General features: G+C 34.9%; 1 protein-coding gene across 6 annotated transcripts in view; it reads right to left on the reverse strand.

Moving 5' to 3' along the window:
• Positions 1 to 21,221, reverse strand: part of RNF180 (ring finger protein 180) — a 184,256-nt gene that overhangs the window by 42,679 nt on the left and 120,356 nt on the right. For all 6 annotated transcript variants that reach the window (XM_073235796.1, XM_073235784.1, XM_073235777.1 and 3 more), the window contains 2 exons: positions 16,700 to 16,925; positions 2,072 to 2,197 (listed from right to left, as the gene is read on the reverse strand). In XM_073235796.1, coding sequence (XP_073091897.1) covers positions 2,072 to 2,197; positions 16,700 to 16,925 — 352 coding nt within the window. The remainder of the gene's footprint in view (positions 1 to 2,071; positions 2,198 to 16,699; positions 16,926 to 21,221) is intronic.

Raw genomic sequence — 21,221 nt, forward strand, 5'->3', positions numbered from 1 at the left:
CACACCAGACTGGGCATGCAGCCAGCACACTGCAGTCTCTGAAGGAGTTGCCATCAAGGTGTCAGGTGCCCTGGCCAGTGATGCCCCTTCACATATTTACACTTCGAGTCCCAGCCCTGCATCCTAAGTCCTTTACCTGAGGCCTTGGGCAGAGGGCTTCTTCAGTCACCTCTGCTGAGACTTCCTCAGTGAGCAAAGACCCACTCTTAGCCATTTGCTGCCTCCACCCTGCCAAACACACACACAAACACAGACACACACCCCTTAGGGCCAATAAAACTCATAAAACTGCCTGCACCTTCTGTTTGGGCTCCCTTGAACATGAGATGACACCTACAACTCTGCTGGCCCACCTGACCCTGGACCAGTGTGGGGGTAAGTGGAATGAGGGGAGTTGCCTTTTCCTCTGATTTAGACTCTTGCTTTGCTTACACCATTGCACCAAGTGATTAAAGACTTAACTCTCAGCTTGGCAGAGCCTGACAGCTCAGCTCCTGCTCAGCTCAGCTGAGCTCAGCTCCTCCTGGTAATATATTTCTTTAGTTAGATTGTAGAATACAATTACTTTGAACCTCTTTTTTTAATAAAAACTTATAAAAAGCTTAAGTTCTTTCTAATTCATATGGGGAGGACAAATAAGATGAAATCACAAAGAATGAAATATTTAAATTATAGTTTCAGTACCCCAGAATAAAAAAAGATGAAGGAAATTATGGGGTTATCAGAAATGTACTTCATTCTTTTAAAAAACTGGGTAGAGGGTAGAAGGTAGGATACAAAGGAATCTTTTAAAGCACATATTTCATATTATGAATTTCCTCTTCTTTGGTGTAGGTCCTTTAAGTTAGACTGTCTTATATTTGATTTCATATTATATTTTGGGTGAAATGTAATATATTTAAAATGTATCCATATCAAATCTGTGGAAAATGAGTTTCCATAGTTACTTAACACTTTATAAAATAGTATGTGCTTATATAATGTCCTTAAATTACTTCCTTCATTCAAACTACTGTTTATAAAGTTATATTTGTCCCTACACTATTTTCTTCAAACCCCAGGGATTTTGTAATCAATTTATTTTTAGCCTCAAGCATACAGGCTCTGTTTCTATCTCCTTTTGGTCTACGTCATTGCTGTACTGATCTTATCAGTCTTAAGTAGAAGTCTCTCCTGTTCCTCAAGATCATAGTTCCCATATCTGAACTTTTCCATCCACATTCGTAATATTCATAAGGGCTAAATACTAAAACTGCACAGTAGTTCATGCTCTAACAGACCATGGTCTTATAAAAAATGTCATTATATTTTATTTCATATTGTATGATCATCATTATACAGTAACAAATTCCTAAAGGTGAAAAGGGAATTAGAGAAAATCTTGCCCTTATCTTGATAATTCCTTATGTCTAAACAGTGTAATTAGTTATAAATTAGAATTTGCTTTCACATTGGCTCACTTGATCCTTACAACAGCTGTATTAATTAGATGGGGAGAGAAAATGATTCCCATTTTACAAGTCAGAAACAGAAATAAAAAAAGAGGTTTCAATGACATCCCTGAGGTCATACAATAAGTTAGACCTAAACCCAGAAGTTGATACTCCTCATCCATTATACACCTCTGAGACACTCTCTACACCATCTTTGACACTTTCTACTTGTTCTAAACTTGAGGGACAACTGTGGTATATTAAAACTAAATAAACTTGGTTGATGATAATGAGTTAGTCACAATCTTTATAAAGAATACCAGTGCTTTTGTCAAATACAGCTTTTGTCAAATCTGTTACTTTTGAGATGAATTTCATTATTTACATATTAAACATTAATATGGCAAAGTAAATTTATTCATTCATTTCAAATTTTGCACTTACTGTACAGTCGTCTCCATTTCCTTCTTATATACAACCGTAGCTTTCAGCAAAGGTACACTTAGCAAAATCTTTACTTAAAATTTATACATGCAGAAATACGTTTCAGTTAACATTTCTAAGGGACAAAGAAAAATGCTTTAAAAAACAACTATAGACAAAGTTATCAAAAAATTTTTCTGCATTAGTTTCCTTACCTCCAAAAAGATGGAATGCTTTTCTACAGCTTGGTAGGGGCCATTTTGCAGAGCTGGATTTTTGAAAGCTTTGTTTTATTTTCAAATATTCCTTAGTAAAGAATGTTTTTGTGGCATTGTTCAGTTCTAGAGTAAAGCAAAAAAGTATTTTTAAACATTGAATAAAATGGCAAGAACATGAAAAATTATTGTTGTAGTGTTTTGATAATAAATTCAGATCTCTTTAAGATGGAAGACAATTTTTTTTAAACTTGAGCAAATATACCTCCCCCACGTTCACATTTGATCCAATTTGGATATGCCTGCATACAGAACATATATCCACTAAGTAGCTCCTATGTCAGACACTATAACAAGTATGGAGGATTCAGTGATAAATAAGACATAGACTCTGTCCCCAGAAAGACTGCAGACTAAAAGATGGAAATAAACAGGCAGGTAAAAAAAGGAAAAAATGTGTGAATGGTATAGCAACAGCACAGCTAGAGTATAATTATGGCTCAGGGGTGATAATGAAAAGGAAAACTCCTTTTAAAACATTTTACTTCATAATCTCTTTCTTTCATTCTATATGTGATTTGAACATTTACTTAGTCTAATGCTGCTGATTTGAGGAAGTTTAAAAAAATGTGGAAATAAATTCTCAACCTTTCAGAAATTTGTTATTGAGTAAAAGAAAAAGAAAACATTAATCTGAAATAAATGAAGACCAATCAGAGAACACATATGATAATGATATTCACTTTAAATATTAGAAAGTCTCTATATATGAGCCATGGAAAACAAGGCATAATCTGAGTGGAACTGTTTAATGGAGAAGATCTTCTCAGAGAAGCCAGTGAAAGAGTTAGTTAATAACTCAAGAAATAAACTACTCTCTCCATCAATGATTCCATCTTACTTTCATCCTGCAATTATTCCCCAGTAGTATTTCCTCAGTTTTCATCCTATTTCAGGCTTTGAGCTTCTACTCAAGACAGTTACATCAAATATTCTCTAATTTTTCCTAGTAACTTTCTTGGATTGATTCTTACCTAAGAAATTCACAGAGAAAATACTTTTACGTTTACATTTAATGACACAAAAAGAACAATACCAAAAACAGACTACTCTGGGCAAGTTAGGTTATGTATTAAACCTGCAACTACCTTTCACTCCCTTCCCCTTTCCAAACCCAAGACTTGGTAATTCAAGCATATAAGTTAGATAAAAATTATTTTCATTATATATTATGCATAATGAAAATTATATTCATTTTACATTATTTATGCTGGGTTTGTTATGGCTAGTGATTTTTTTATCCTTTATGTGTTTAATATGGAAAGGGAAAATTTCACTGGTAAGAACAAACATATACCAGAGATTGTAGATCACTTAAAAGTAGAAGGTCAAAAAGACAAAAGTAGTAAAATCAATTACATCTAAAAATTAGCTAATGTAATCACTAAATAAAAAGGTATAAAAGGCAGCAGGTATAAAAGCACAAAAATGGAGGCAGGGGAGGAAAAAATGTAGTGTTTTTAGACTGCACTTGAACTTAAGTGACCATCAACATTATAGGTTGTTATATATGTAGGATGTTACTTAAGTACCTGGTGGTAACCACAAGCCAAAAATTTATAATGGATACACACATGCACACACACACAAAAACAAATAGAAGGGAATCCAAACATAACAAAGAAGTCATAATGAGGGGAGAGTAAGAAAGGGAGAAAAGACCAGAGAACAACAACAAAAACAACCAGGAAACATTTAACAAAATGGTAATAACTACATACCTATCAATAATTACTTTAAATATAAATGGACTAAATACTTCAACAAAAAGACATACAATAATGGAATGCATAAAGGAATAAGATCCATCCATCTGCTTTCTACAGGAGATTCACTTAAGACCTGAAGACACACAGACTGAAACTGAAAGGACAGAAAGAGGTATTCCATAGGAATACGAAATGAAAAAAAGCTGGAGAAGCAACTTATATCAGACAACATAGACTTTAAAACAAACAATTTAATGAGACAAGAGAATAGTATAATGATTAATGGCACAATCCATCAAGAAGGTATAACAATTGCAACTACACACTCGACAGAGGAGCATCCTAATATATGAAACACATACTAACAGATGTGGGGAGAGACTGACAATAATATAGTAATAGTAAGGAGACTTTTAACATCCCACTTACATCAATGGATAGATCATCCAGACAGAAAATCAACAGGGAAACTGGATTTGAATGACACATTAGGTCACATGGAATTAAAAGGTATATATATATATATATATCCCAAAACAGTAGAATACACATTCTTTTCAAGTGTACATGGAGCATTCTCCAGAACAGATCATGTTAGGCCACAGAGTAGTCTCAATTAATTTGAGAAGATTGAAATCATATGCATCTTTTCCAACCAGAATGGTATGAAACTAGGAATCAATTACAATGAAAAAAATTGAAAAAGCATAATAAACATGCAGATGCTAAACAGCATGCTACTGAATAACCAATGGGTCATCAGAGAAGTTAAAGAAGAAGAAGAAAAAAACCTGGGAGAATAATGAAAATAGAAATGCAACAATTCAAAAATCTTTGGAATGTAGGAAAAGCTGCCCTTAGAAGGAAGTTTAAAACAATACAGGCCTACCTAAAGAAGCAAGAAATTTCTCTAATAAACAATCTAACTTTACACCTAAGGGAAATAGAAAAAGAACAAAGCCCAAAGTTAATAGAAGAAAGGTAATAATGAAGAATGGATAAAGATGTGGTACATATATACAATGCAATATTTTTCAGCCATAAAAAAAAAAGAAATCTTGCCATTTCCAACAACATGGAGGGACTTAGAGGGTGTTATGCTGAGTGAAATAAGTTGGTCAGAGTAAGAATAATACCAGAAGAGCAGAAATAAATGAAATAGAGACTAAAAATCTCACAAAAGATCAATTTTTAAAATAGAGCTGTTTCTTTGAAGGAAAAAAACAAAATTGATAAAACTTTAGCTAGACTCAAGAAAAAGAGGACTCAAATAAACCAGAAATGAAAGAGAAGTTATCACCAAACCAATACCACAGAAATACAAATGATATTAGTATTATGGAAAATTATATACCAACAAATTGGACAACTTTGAAGAAATGGCTAAGTTCCTAGATCCACACAATCTTGAAAAACTGAACCAGGAAGAAATAGAGAACTTGAATAGACTAATCACTAATAATGAAATTGACTGGTAACCAAAACCTCCCAATGAACAAAAGTCCAGGATCAGTTGGCTTCAAAGGTGAATTCTACAAAACATGTAAAAGGAGTTGATATCACTCCTATTCAAACTATTCTAAAAAACTGAAAAGTAAAGCAAGATTACAAATTTGTCCTGTGAGGCCAGCATTGCCTGGTACCAAAACCAGATAAGGACACTACCAAGAAAAAAAGAAAAAAAAAGACCAATATCCCTAACAATGCAAAAATTCCTAATAAAATATTAGCAAACTGAATGAATAAATACATCAAAAGGATCATTCACCATGATCAATAAGGATTTCTCCCAGGGATGCAAGGAAGGCTCAGTATCCTCAAATGAATCAACATGATACACAACAATGAAAAAAGGAAGATAAAAAATGTGATCATCTCAACAGAAACTGAAAAGGCATTGACAAAATTCAACAGCCATTCAGGATAAAACTTCACAAGGTGTGTATATAGAGCACATATCTCAACATAATAAAGGCCATATATGACAAACCCACAGCTAACATCATACTCAATGGCAGAGCTCAAAGATTTCCCTCTGAGACCAGGAACTAGACAAGGCTGCCCACTCTCACTATCTTTATTTAACCAAGTCCTAGAAGTCCTAGCCACAGCAATCAGACAAGAAAAAGGAATAGAAGGCATCTAAATTGGTAAGGAAGAAGTAAAACTTTCACTACTTGCAGATGACAAAATACTATATGTACTCTAAAGACTCCACCAAAAATCTCTTTGAATAAACGGGTTCAGCAAAATTGCAGGATAGAAAATCAATGTACAGAAATATGTTGGATTTCTATATACAAATGACAAGCTGAAAAATAAATTATGAAGATACCCTCATTTACAATTACATCAAAAAGAATAAAATACCTAGGAATAAATTTAACCAATGAGGTGAAGGACCTGTACTCTGAAAAATATACAACATTGATGAAAGAAATTGAAGATAACACAAATAAATGGAAAGTTGCTCCATGCTCATGGATACAAAGTATTAATATGGTTAAAATGGTCATACAACCTAAAGAAATCTACAGATCCAATGCAATCCCTGTGCAAATAACAATGGACTTTTCACTGAACTAGAGCAAATAATCCTAAAATTTGTATGGAACCACAGAAGACCCCAAATAGCAAAGCAATCTTGAGAAAGAACAAAGGTGGAGGTATCACACTCCCTGATTTCAGACTGTACTACAAAGCCACAGTAATCAAAACAGTAAGTTAAGTGGCACAGGAACAAATAGATACATAGACCAATGGAACAGAATAGAGAGACCAGGAATAAACTCATGCCTATATGGTAAATTAATATATATGACCAAGGAGGCAAGAATGTATAATGGGGAAAAGAAGTCTCTTCAATAAAATAAATAGTGTTGGGAAAACTGAATAGCTACATGCAAAAGGATCAAACTGAATCATTATCTTACACCATATGTAAAAATAAACTCAAAAGGGATTAAAGAGCTAAATATAAGACCTGAAACTTCTAGTCCTAGAAGAAAACAAAGGCAGTAAACTCCAGTGTTGTAGACATTAGATCTTTTTTTCTAGATATGTCTCCCCAGGAAAGGGAAATAAAAGCAAAAATAAACAAGTGGGATTATTTCAAACTTTTAAAAACTTCTTCACTGCGAAGAAAACCATCAACAGAACAAAAAGGCAATCTACTCTATGGGAGAATATATTTGTAAATGATGTATCTAATAAGGGGCTAATATCCAAAATAAATAAAGAACTCATACAACTCAACATCAAAAAAACGAAATAATCTGATTAAAAAATGGGTAGAGGACCTGAATAGACATTTTTCCAAAGAAGATATACATATGGCCAACAGACACATGAAAAGATTGTCAACATCACTAATCATCAGGGAAATGCAAATCAAAACTGCAATGAGATATCACCTCACACCAATTAGAATGGCTAGTATCAACAAGATAAGAAATAACAAATGTTGACAAGGAGAAAAGGGAACCCTTGTACTCTGCTGGTGGAAGTGCAAACTGTTGCAGCCACTATGGAAAGCAGTCTGGAGGTTTCTCAGAAAACTAAAAATAGAAATACCATATGATTTTCCATTTTTTTCTACTTCTGGGAATTACACACATGAGAATCTATGCAAAGAAAACAAAATCAGTCATTTGAAAAGATACAGTGCACCCCTGTGTTCACTACAGTATTATTTAGGACATTCAAGATATGGAATCAACTGAATGCCCATGAATAGATGAATGGATAAAGATGTGGTACATATATACAATGCAATATTTTTCAGCCATAAAAAAGAAAGGAATCCTGCCATTTGCAACAACATGGAGGGACCTACGGGGTGTTATGCCGAGTGAAATAAGTTGGTCAGAGTAAGAATAATACCATGTGGATTCACTTACATGTGGAACCTGAAAACAAAACAAATGAACAAAACAGAAAAAGACTCATAAACACAGTGAAGGGACATTTGGTTACCATGAGTGGAGTGAAATAGGTAAAGGGAATAAAGAGGTACAAACTTCAAATTAAAAAATCATTTAGTTGTAGGGACTGAAGTACAGCATAGGGAATATAGCTCATAATATTGTAATAGCTTTGTATGGTGATGGATATTAACTGCATTTATAGTGAGCATTTGGTAATGTGTATAATTGATGAATCACTGTGTTCTTCATCTGAAGCCAATATATTATTGTATATTCACTATGTTCAATTAAATATTTCATACATATGTGTCCATTATTGCACTAACTCTTCATTGATGTATTTTACACGCACACGCGCACACACACACACACACACACACACACACACACACACATCAATGCTGCTAAGTTACCAAAACCATACAATAATTCTGGATATTTCAAAACACAAGGAATCCCAAATTGTTCCTTCTAGGGGCACTTTGTTTTTACCTTTGATCTTACAAATAAAATTGAAAATCATCTCTCTAGTTTCACAGAGCAGTCTGTTAGAATTTCTATTGGAATTATATTAATTCCATAGACCAATCTGGAGAAAATTGAATAGTTACCATATTAAATTTTCCTGCTATTAGCATAATACCATTGACGTATCAAAGCTCAATTTTCTCATAAAAAATTATAACCAGTGAAATTTATCAAAATGTACAAAATGCAATGGGAGTTGTATCTACAATATTACCTTGAACACAAACACCTGTGTCCATGACATAATCTTATGAGAGACAATTTAGTAAGATTTTATTTACTATACTTTATTTGAGGAGAGAAGATCCAGAAACCCTTGTCTCAATATCATTGGGCCAAATAAGAACTGGGTTCTAACATCTCTTAACTGTGGGAGTTCTCACAAGTCATTGAACTTACTGTACTCATTTTCTGCTCTATTACCTGTAAACATTTATTTTGCACCTGCTATGTGTCTGGCATTTTGCTGGTCTAGCTAGTAATACAGAAATGAATTAAATGTAATTAAACCTGATTCCAAAATGCCTGTTGCATCCTGGCTATGCACCAGAATCACCTAGGATACTTGTTAAAAAGTCAAATTTGAGGGCATTGCCCAGATATTAAAGTAGAACTGCTGAAGGTGTGACCTAGGGGTCTGTGCTTTCTACAAGTTTTTTTGGTGATTCTAATGAAGTGTCAGATTTGATAACCACTGGGTAAGATGGTCTTAAATTCTTTTCTGTTCTAAGCTTATCTGAATTTGTTTAAATATATTAGATCTTATCTTATTCTGTTATAAACTGAAAAAAATTTAACCAAGGATGTTGTTCTTCCTAGAGAACTGTATTGCGCCATTCTAGTGGCATTTGAATTTGGAAATACAGGATTTGGCAATGAATAAAATATTTAACACAACATTTTTCAAAATAACCTGGAAGAAGTACTCAGAAAAATATGAAGGCAGACCAAGATATAGGGCTAAGAGTAAAAGGTGATGAAAACCACCGTTATCCCCTTTTCTGCCTGCCTTTGAGAGTGCAGATGCTTCTTATAATACATATTATAATTTACTTGATACAATCAGTATTTAATATTGTTGATATGCTAGAAAACAAAACAAAAACCTGAACATTGTGGAAAGATTCTAAAGTCTATCGAGATGATACATGTGATGGTAGTACCAGTAGAAATGGCAGTATCTGTATGTGATATTATCATTAAAAAAAGTATATGATTGTTAGGATAAAGGAATTCTAGTTGTCTTGATTTGGCTGAGTGTAGGAGTCAATCACCAACTATATAAAAACATAATTCACCTTATTACAGGGTATATTACCATAAGTCTCATAGTATTGTATAATAAACAATAAAATAAGGATGACCACATACATAGGACAATTTTGAACTACAGGCAGTATCAACAGTGTGATGATGGAATTTTGATTTCCACTTTATGCTTAAATGTTGGTAATTTTATATTTAAACTATAATTAAGCAAATATTTGTTGGTAATAGTTATAAGCATTCTTCTAAGAGCAAGAGATAAAACTGAAATAGGCATTGTACCTATATTCAATCCTATCTAGTAAAGAGGTAATCATCAAGTTATAATATAAGTACTGTGATAGCATAAATTCAGGCCTGACAGTCTTACTTATATGAGGAGAATATGACAAGAGTATTACAAATATAGGGCACAGTCACTTAGGCAGACCCAGTGGTATTGTGTTCAGATTTAAAAGGTTAGGATATATGTGTCCAGCCATCTCATTCCAGATTCTTAAAGGCCTTGCTTACCCACTTAAAATTATTTCTTATTATAATGAAAGCTTATTTTCCCACAATTCCTTTGAGTTCTGTGTTGAAATAAAGGACCATTTGCAAGGAACAAACAAGTTTGGGAATCAGAGTCCCAGGTACTGGGCACTTGGGTAAAAGGGAATTTTCTAACAGAACAATCTTTACCAGCTGATGTTAAGCCTTCATTTCTTAACATCATGTTTAATTTCATAATGTCTTGTGAAATGACCTTTAGAGTTTATAAATTAGCCTCACCTTACTCTTACCCTTAAATCTGCTGACTTTACTATCTTTCAAGGGTGTATAATCTAAAATGCTTTCATTGTATTGTTGGACAATAGCAAGAGTAAAGTTGAGTTAGGATGCTGTGTCAAGGAGATCTGAGATCCTTCCCTTACACAGGAATAGAGAAGGGCTAATATATTTGATGGTTAAGTTCACTTTGTTGTGTATCAATAAAAACTCACAAACTGTTTGAAAACTATCTTTAGGCTTCAAGGGCAATGCTTACTTTGAACCCCTGCAAGAGGGACAAGAAAATAAGACTTGCACAGAACCCTCTCTCTCCTGATGAAACTCATTTGTACCCATGTGAGGCACCCAGAAATGCTCATCTGTGAGGAGAACAACACAAGTTAGAGAAAACTTGGTTTGCTGTTACAGCTTGTATTTAATAGACTGTGACTAGTGTGACTTAAAGAAATACCAGTAATATATGTCTCAGAACCAGAAGGTTCTCACCATGGTGCCTACACAGTTGACTAGTAACTGGTTGCTCTAAGGGATTTAGTTCAACAGGAGCTCTGCATAGTGGAAAAGAAGGGCCAAAAAGGAATATCTCACTGAAAACTGATGGGTATTTATCTATGTAGCCTCTGAAAATAAATTTGAATGTTATTTTCAAATCCTTTACTAGCGAACTATTCAAAGTTAAAATCAAGTTTTGGAAGTCCCATTTTCTAATGGAAAATGAGATTTACTTCTCATAGTGTTATTCTTTTTTATGTAAAGTTACACTTCAAAATAAGGTACAAAACAACAATGACTATTCCACTCCTTTCTATTTCAAGCTCCACTCCCAATCCCCAGGGAATATTTTAAGTGTTCCTGTTTTTAGTTCTTTTTGGAGATTAATCTCTGTAAGTATAAATCAGTGTTTTTCAAGAGTTGGTTTTCAAAGCACTAGCATTATGGTAAAATAATTTTGGGGAAATTCAGTGAAAATGTTTAAAATGTTCAGTTTCCTATTTATTTTAATATATATTAGAAGAAACATTTAAACTGGAGCAACAAATACATAAATTCACAAATACATTGTTAAGGATGAGACTAAAATAAGAAAAAAAAGTGTGCTGACATGAAGAAAATCCTTAAGTTAAAAAGGATTCAGGTAGTATGTAGATACAGTAAAAATTGTAAAGACAATATGAAAATTACAGAAGTCTGAAAAGTCCTGCTCTAAATATTATGCTTACTTTATTTTTTTATTTTTAAAATAAAAATAATATTTATTTCCATATATTAAAGCTTAAGACTATACTAGAAGACATTATGCCATAGTCAGATAATTCCACTGATAAGGAATGAGTTTGGATTTCAGAGGCAGTGACTATTCTGTAGAAGATGAACAGAAAAATCAAAGAATAGAGGCAGGGATGGACACAAGAACAAAACCTTTATTAGCATAAGAATTAATAGACTGGACTTACCTGCATAGACTAAGAGAAAGTGTCAAATGCCCTAGTGGGAACAGGGACAAAAGACCAAAACCAATTATAGACTGTCATGGTAGATGAAAAAGTAAGTATGGTATTCTTTGATGATGAGCTGTATATTCTGGATAAAGCCAAGCAGGACATGAGGAGGTCAGATGGAACACAGGAGAATTCTTCATTGCATGGACTGGCCCAAACACTGCATAATATCTGTCATACTGACCCCACTCACTAGATACCAGCAGCATCCTCCAGTTATTGTGATAGCCTAAATATCCACAGTAAAAAATCATAGTCCTGTTTCATGCTTAAAATCCTACATTAGCTTAAACATCATTTCCTTACTTAGGGACTTCTATACACGTGCTTGAGACTCATTTCCTTTTCTAGGGGAGCTCACCAGTACCTCTGCTCATCAGCACCTAGTTTCATTAGGTAAAGGCACCAGGGGTAGTGGATTTGAGGAGGTGGTCAAAAGGGAGACAGATGCAGTGTCAACTGTCATTTCACAGTTGAGAGGCGGGTTGCACTGACCCTGTTGCTCCCTTTGCAATACCTGGGACACTCCCATCTTCCATGTGACCATGGGCTGGGATCCCAGGACAATGGATGCTGGGTCTGTGGTAGGATTGCCTATAGGAGTGTCCTCCAAAGTCAGTCCATGATAAGGGGAAGTGACATGTTGGTTTGAAGGCTTCAGTCAGAGAGTCAATTCAAGAAAATATGACTCCTTCCCTCACAACTAAACAAAGATCTTCTTAGCTGAGGGATTTTTTCCTCCCTCACCAGATGCATTCTACATATCCCCTCCTACTTCAACTTCTCAACTTCTTATGTGTTAATTACTTTATCAATATCATGTCTAATAGTGTTAATTTTAGCAATATCATATAATTAGTGAATGTTATAGTTCAGGTTTAAAGTCATTATTTTGCTAAAGCACATTCTATGTAAGAAATCTGTGAGGAATTTCATTATATCTCTATCCATTGAGTTACTATTATAGAATTATATCACAAATAACACCTTATTCATTTGCCAAATATCTTGAGTTCCTTCAGGGAATTACAGCTTTCTCACTTGACGATTTGACAGTAACTGTCCCTTGGCTGGTACACAATTGGTGACATTAGGTAGCTGAGATGATTAATTGACTCTTAATAAATAACTCTCAGGGTTCAGAAAGGTTAATAGGAAAAGTCTAAGATTGTTAATAGGAAAGTTAAACTAACTCTCCCAAAATGTCAACAAAAGTAGCTGAATCCAGAAAAGGAAAAAAAATCTCATTTATAATAGCAATAACAAAAAATATATAGGCTAAAGCTAATAAGAATTGTGCAGAGCCTTTAGGAAGGAAATTGCAGAAGTTTACTGAGAGGTGATATACCATAATAACACTCATTCAATAGTATAACAATGTCCATCATCACCAAATAACTTATAAATTTAATTCATTTGTGACTTATTAAAACATACAAGCTAGAATAATTAATTATAAGAGTGAAGAAATGATATAGAAAAAGGTAGAAATACACATGGAAAAGAACAGCGGCCAAGACACACATACATTTTAGCAGTTATTAATTATTACTTTTTAAAGAAGGCAATTCAATAAGCATAGCGAAAATGAATCATTCAACAAATGTTACTGGGATAAATGCCGACAGACATGGAAGAAAGGTACTCTATCCTTAACCAAGCCATGCACATGTAAATGGGCTTGAGGAAAATGAGGCAAAATGAGGATAAATTGAAAACTTAAGTAAGGTAAAAGAATGTTTATAAAACTTAAAAATCTGTAATTGATAAGACCTTTTAATACCTAATTTGAAATTATAAATAATAAAGGCAAAGATTGCTACATGAGACTACATAAAAATATACAGAAGTTCTGCACAGTCACAAAATACAATAAACATAATTAAAGTACAAATGACAAAACAGGAAATTGATTTGCCACATATAACAAAAACTGACACTAATTTAAAAAGTCTTCTTGCTAATAAATGACAAAAAGGATGAACACAGCAAAATAAAAATCAGCAAGGGCATGGCAAGGGATTTTAAAAGGAAAAAAATGAGCCCAGAGTTTAGAGAAAATAAGCCCTTGAATACTGCTGCCTACAATAGTTTTGCAAATATCTACAAAACCTTAGAACACACATAGGCTTTAACTAGCAATTCGACCTCTGGAAATACATTGGAAGGAAATATTCAGAAATGTGTGTAAATATTTATCCACATATATCAGCAAATAAATGATAAATAACTAAATGCTCCATAACAGTGGATAGCTTAAGTAGATCATAATATAATTATAAGAATTTTAAATAAAAGAACACAGGTTAAAAGTCTTACATATAATATGATCTCATATTTTTTTGTAAAAATATATTCTGGAAGATTACTCACTAAATGCAGTCTTTAAATGGTAAGACTATAGAAGATTTTGAGCTTATAATTCTATTTGCATGTTCGGACTTTTCTGTAATGAAACTACTATGTAATTTTAAAAGTTACTCTTATAAGAAAACTGGACTATATATTTTTGGCTATTAGCAATATTGCTTTCCCTAATTTATATTCTGATATTTCCTCAGCTTTCACCAAAGAATAAAGTAAGACACATGTTAGAAAGCCTCATACTGTATTGGTTCTGAGGATGTTTTTGAGGACACTGCCTACTCCATCTTCAGTATGGAGAAATAAAGGAGAAATATAAAAAATTCCTTTATCAAAGTGCCAAAAAACTTCTGCCTACCCATAGGAATTGGTATTTTTTTTTATGGGTCATAAGAAAGATTTAACAGTATACTTTTATTTTTCTTTTCATAAGAAAGATTTAACAGTATACTTTTATTTTTCTTTAGGCACCCAGAATATTTAAAACCAAATACTTCATCTAATTGTAGTTACTATGTAGGCCCATATGGCTTATGTATCTGCCCATTCAACCTTACCTGGTCTTTATATTTCATTTAAATTAATAAATTCCCAAGGGATTAAGGATGGCCACGTGAGAGGTGAGACAGAGAACTCTTCCCAAAACATATAATAAGAAAATATAGTTAATACAACTAATCCTAAGAAAGCAACAGGAAAAAAAGCTGTGCCAGACTATATACACCTGGAGAACAGAGCAGCCCTCCAAAAAGGAGTGTATATCAATGACACCTTAATAAAAGAAAAAAAAGGCACCCAACTACACACAAAAAATTAATTAATTCCCTTGTCCTGTTATTTCACTGAATATGCCTTTTAATACACCCTTGTTTTGAAGTTGAGTATAAATAATTAAGTAGGATAATTCATTATTATTATCAGCTTCTAAGTGACAGTACACAACTAAATATAGTCTCTCCACTGGAATAAGTATTCCCAATATAATTTATTTTAGAACTGATTTTGAAAATAAAGGAAAATATGACGTTGTTTTGATAAATGAACTAAGAACGACCTGAATCAAAATAAGATGTTAGGAAAGCTATTTTTAAATCCCTATCAGTGTTATACTAGATCATGAAAGGCAGGGATAGACCCAATTAAATCGCTATGTACACTGCCTAGATGTTTCCTTTCAAACAGGCTACGATAAATGCTTTTAGTAAATGCTTTCTTACATAGATGGTCAGACATGAAAAAAAAAAAGGAAAGAAAGGGTGTCACTGGGGCCTCTCCAAAGCACTCAGCAAAGGATCTGGTATTAGAAAATACCTTTTCCCCTCCACTTTCATATAAGCCAGGGAAGAGTAATTTCCAGTGAACTGTCCTCTCATGGAACTGCTTCCTTCCCTCTCTCCACCCCTTCCTTTTCCCCTTGGAAGGAAGAGCAATCTGCCTGGTGATGTCATTGATCTATTGGGTAGAGTCACCGTGCTTGGCATGTCCTTTTGTCTCCAGATAGGTCTAAACAGTGCAGTGGTTTTGTGCGTGTGGCAGATCACTGAGGTGTTAGCATCTGCACGCTGTCTTCATTGATTACTGAGCCTGTCAGCCAGATTTGCAAGTCTTCATGCAGCTGGTTGGGTCAGGGTGCTCAAAGCTTATTTTTATAATCTGATTCTCCCTTGCAGGTGAGTGATTGGATTTTAAGAAAAATGTGTCAAGTGTTTTATTCAGTCTTACTGTTAGCAAAGTGCTTATTTTAATCCCCATTTGGCTCTTTCATGGTTGAGGTAAGAATGTGGACATAGAAATGTATTTCCCCTGATGTTTAGCACACCATAGTGAACTCAATAAACATTTTCTGTTCTTATGTCCATCATTCTTCCCCTTTTCTCTAGCAGTTCTCTATGTTCATGTTTATTAGTATTCCCTCTTCTCCACTTGTATGTTTTAAAAGCTGCTATATTCCATCTTTACATAATAATTAGGTTAAAGAAATCCTTGCTCTAATTTTACTTTCTTGTCAGGAAGAAAGACCTTAAGAACAATAAAAAGATTGAGAAAATGTGGCGTTTATGGAAAAGGTATAAGAGTTTCCTCAGATATTTACAGATTTATTCTTTGAGACTCCAGAGGAAATAACAAGAGCAAAATAATGAGCAGTAGTGGAAGGAACATATGAGGAATAACTAATCCACAGAGCTGCTTCAAATTTTAGTGGAATGTCCTTGACACAGGAGGTGTACAAGTAAAAACTGAAAAACTAGTTAGAATGTTTTAGAAGAGATTTCAGCACAGAGTAAAGGATTAGAGATGAGGACATTTATACTCATCTATAATTCAGATTTCAGCACAGTTCTGTGGGTTGTGCAAGCACTGTTTTATGAACTGGAGAGTAGTAAATTATGCTGTATATGATTTTCATAAACTTTCTCATAAAAAATTTTAAAGTATCTTTAGAACTGGAAAAAAGAGGTAGTCAGAATAATTAGACAATCATGTTAGTGAAAGAGAACAAGTTACCTGTCTGGAAAAAGACTCTGGAAATAATTGTCCGACACAATGGGCAGGGAGTGCTTGCAGGGTTGTCTTTGGCAAGAGTCCGTAAGCAGGGCTCACAGAAGATATGATGGCAAGGGTAACACATGTATGGGTTGAAATAAACATCCAAACACACTGCACAAATGTAGCTTTCCTTTTCTTCTACATATTCATTGTCATCATCTGTACTCATCTCATTATTCAAAGTCTGCAAAACAAACACAAATTTTTCTTAGTTCAGTATGAGATTGGTTTCCTTGGGAGAGACCAATTTTATATTTTGTTAAAATGAATGAAAATTTATGAGAAGCACATAATAGCTGTTTCTGTGACATATGCAAAGTGACAGAAATGTTACCTTGAAAAATGAGAAGAAAACTGAAAACAAACATGAAAAACCGAGAAGTATTAATTCCTCTTAGTATTTTTATATAGTGCTAAATGCTAAAATGTACCTAAACCTATTAGGTATACCTGTATCTCTATTTAACCAGCACTAGTTAAGCGTTAGATATACCAGTCCCAGGATTAGATTCACCATCTATCCCACTCCCACTATAGCAAATAAGCTGACTGTCACAAGTTTATGGAGCCTTAAATGGGCATCTACACATGATGAAAAGTGAGAACAAGAAGACATACTTCATCTTAATACTATTCATGGAGCATTCTCTATTCTGCACTTTGTACATTCCTGGACCTCAAAACCAAGAAAAGCCACAGACTAAGGACTGTGAGTAGACAAGGCAAAGGAACTTGCAGTAATCCTGGGAATGACTTTCAGCTGGGAAATAGTATAAGTCCCTCCCCACTTACCAAAACGAATAGTTATGAAAAAGGCTGTTAAGAGGTAGTTCAGAAAGAGGAAGCTTAAAGGTTAGCAGTAACAGGTCTGGTACAATTCTTGTTATTTAACTTCTCAATTTTCTCATCTGTCAGGATATTGTAAGGATTAAATGAAGTAATACACTGAAAGTGTTTAGCACAGTGACTGGCATACAGTAAATTTTCAATAAATGTTAGCCACAGCCCTCCTGCCCTCTCCCTGACCTCTTCCCCCTGCCCTTCACAGGCCCTTAAGTTTTTCTAGAGCCTTGAGAAACACTTCCTCAAACCAAGCCTGGACCCAGTCCACTGAAGCATAATGGTGATCTGCATGGTGTAATCTTTTCTCCATACTTTGATGTTTGTGACAAATGGAGATCAATGATTAAATATTTGAGTGGTCCTTTGGTTAATAAATATTTGTAAGTTACATGAGTAAGTTATATAAATGAGGCAAACATAGCACTTGAGAATCAGAAAAACCTTTCTACTGGATAAATGATAATGGCTTCACATACTATCTGAAAATTGGCCATTCCTATGAAATCTTTTGTAAGCTGAAACGGTGTAAAGAAACAATTACCATTTTGTGAAAGTGAAAATCCTCTTCAGATTTCCTTCAGTTATGCAGACACAGGTATTAATGTAGGTATTTCATAAAAACAAAGTGGCCTAACATGAACTTTTGGATAGCAAGGGAAACCTGTATTTGATTTATCCAAATGGCTTTGCCTCCCTTCTGCAGCCTCCTCCTGCCACCTTCTGGTAATTTCACTTTTTAAAAAGTCCTAATGCCATGTTGTTGAATACACAACAGATAAAATTCTTCCTATCTCTGTATGGGTATCTGTATGTATTCCTTCAAGATAGGGAGATTGTTTTTCTATCCTCTGAATTTGTTATCTGCCAAGTGACTTGGTTAGACCAATGGATGATTAGCAAATGTGATGCAAATGAGGCTTATAAAATGTGTGCTTCACATGGTCCTCCCTTGCTGCTCTCAGGGACCCTATGTTCACTACTATGTGAACAAGCCTAGGCTGGCATGCTGTATGATAAATGACATATGAGCATTACCTCCATTGTGACTGCTGATGAGCCAGTCACCAGACATGTGTGAGTGGAGTCAGTGATTATCAGCTAACTGCAAATGTATGAGTCAGCCCAGATAAGCCACATAGATCAAAGAAAAGTCATCCCAGCTGAGCCCAGCCCAAATTGCTAATCTAGAAAATTGTGAATAGAGGTTGCTTTAAACAACTAAATTTTCGGGTGATTTGTTACATAACAAAAATTCCTTAACACATTTCTTAACACATCCTTAATACATGGCTAGCTTTACCTCATTCTTAAAATCTTAGTTTAAATATCAACTTCCCCAAAGGATTTCACTGTTCTCTCTAAAGTCATTTTCTGTCACTGCTACTTGTTTCCTTTATAATTCTTATAATAATTTTTATTTTTTATTCCACATTTTTTCCAACTTAACAGAATGTTAAGATACATACATATATATATATATATAAATCATATACATACACATATATATATAAATCATATATATATATATATATATATATATATATATATATACACCTTTTATATTGCTGAAGGAAGGAATGAATGAATGGATAGGTTGTTCTAGAGTTGATGTTACCACTGAGAATATCTTGATTTTGGTGCTCCTATCCTCAAAATGACCATAGGTTCAGCTTATAAAACATTGTATTGATTTATATCTGCCTGTGGGTATCTATATTGTGTTTTAAGCATTCTTGTGGGCCTTTTGGCTTTTTCCAGCCAGATAATAAGCATTCCATGAAATCCCTTATAACATATAAAAAGTTTAACACAGACAGGATATGAAGCAAATGTCTCCCATCAAGAGAAAGCTTGTAGCTATGATTTGAACAATAATGAAGAAAAATATGTTGGGAAGGCACAGGAAAATAATCTTGCTCACTATTGGCATATGACTATTCTCTCCTGAACTTAAAAGATTCTTGAAAAATGAAAGCTATAAAATTGGATAATTAGTATTGAATTGGTCACCCCAGATAAAAAAACATCTTTGGACCTAGATGCTTACTTATCTAAATTTTATTTCATAGTGCCAGTTCATTCTGTTTGTGTTAGTCTCAGGATTATGCCTTGAGATTTGAACAAACTAACCTCAAAGAAACCCATTGAATAAAAAAGCATACTTTTAGGAACCCCTTAGAGCATCCCAAATTGTGGCCTAGATATTTGTGCAGAGTTTTATTTGTATGAAGTACTTCATACCTACACACACAATAAAAATGACTAGGCTTAATTAAATGAAATATTTGCGTCTTAAAAACACAAAAGTATTTTAAAAATAAATTTGAAGGTTAAAGTTTGAAAACAGAAAATGAGGGGAGGGGAAAAAGGTTTAAAAATCTTCCTACAAATACACCAAGGAAGCAACTACAACAAATACAACTAACCCTGAAAATGACCTGAAGACTGCAGAACAGACCATTCACACCTGATGAAGAAGAAAAGACCACACAGAACAGGTAAAGTGGCAGAGCCACAATCATTTGGGACCCCAACACTTCCCCCATCCCAGAACACAGGTTGGAGAAAGAGGAATGGAGCAGGGAGGGGACAGGTGCTCAGGAAGTCTGCACACTTGGCCCTGGAGGTCTACTCTGGGAACATGAGTCCACAGTGCACTGGGTTTTAGTGATTAGCAGGGCTGGACACCTGAGACAGAGCACTCTGGGAAGCTGGGACTCCAGCTGCTTATGGAGGAAAGGCATGCTCCTGCAGTCCCACTGAGACCAAGACAGAGGCAGCAATTTGAAAGATTTGCCAGCAGTGGGAGGGGTGCCAGAGGGGCAAGGGTTGGACAGAGCTTTCTCAACAGGAGAAAGGACAGGTAAATGATACTTCCCCAGCCTTCCCTCTGCCCAAGAAGTTGGGCACTCGTGGGAGCCCCAAACACTCCTTCAGATAGAGGGGGGCTTTCCCAGTTTCCTTGGCCCTGTCTCAGCCCAACTAGCAAAGCATTTGCAGGAACCAGCTCTGAGCACTCCTTCCTCCTCACAGGTGGCTCAGCCCAGTGCCATGCTCCCCTTTGACACCTTGCAATCATGTGCCTGTATGACCACCACACCCACCACATTAGCCCAGCAGTGCCACCATCACTGCAGGGCAGGCAGAGGGTGGCCATGCCCACAATGACTGTACTGCAGACACTGAAACTCAGCTCAAAAAGGGCTGGCTGAGGTGAACTGCCAGCCTTGTGCACTAAGATAGACTACTGCCAGCAGACAGACAGAAGGGCAACACACCCATGCTCACCAACAGCAACTGGGGCTCTATTGAAAAAGAGAACAAGGCACTGGAGAATAAAGGGTCTTGAGCTTTTGGGCACCACAGGACACCTTCTCCAGAAAGCCATTACTCTCTAGATCAGGAAGCATAGCAGATCTAATACAAATGAAGGAACACAGAAACTCTGACAAAATGAGGAGGCAGAGGAATATGTTTAAAATAAAAGAACAGGATAAGACACTAAAAAGAGGGCTAAATGAAATGGAGATCAACAATCTTTTTGATTTCAAAGGAAAAGTGAAGATTTCAAAGTAACAGTCATAAATATGCTCACTGACCTGTGGAAAAGTACTGAAGACCTCAGGAAAGATTTCAA

Source organism: Manis javanica, chromosome 1, assembly GCF_040802235.1.
Source record: "Manis javanica isolate MJ-LG chromosome 1, MJ_LKY, whole genome shotgun sequence".
NCBI lineage: Eukaryota > Metazoa > Chordata > Mammalia > Pholidota > Manidae > Manis > Manis javanica.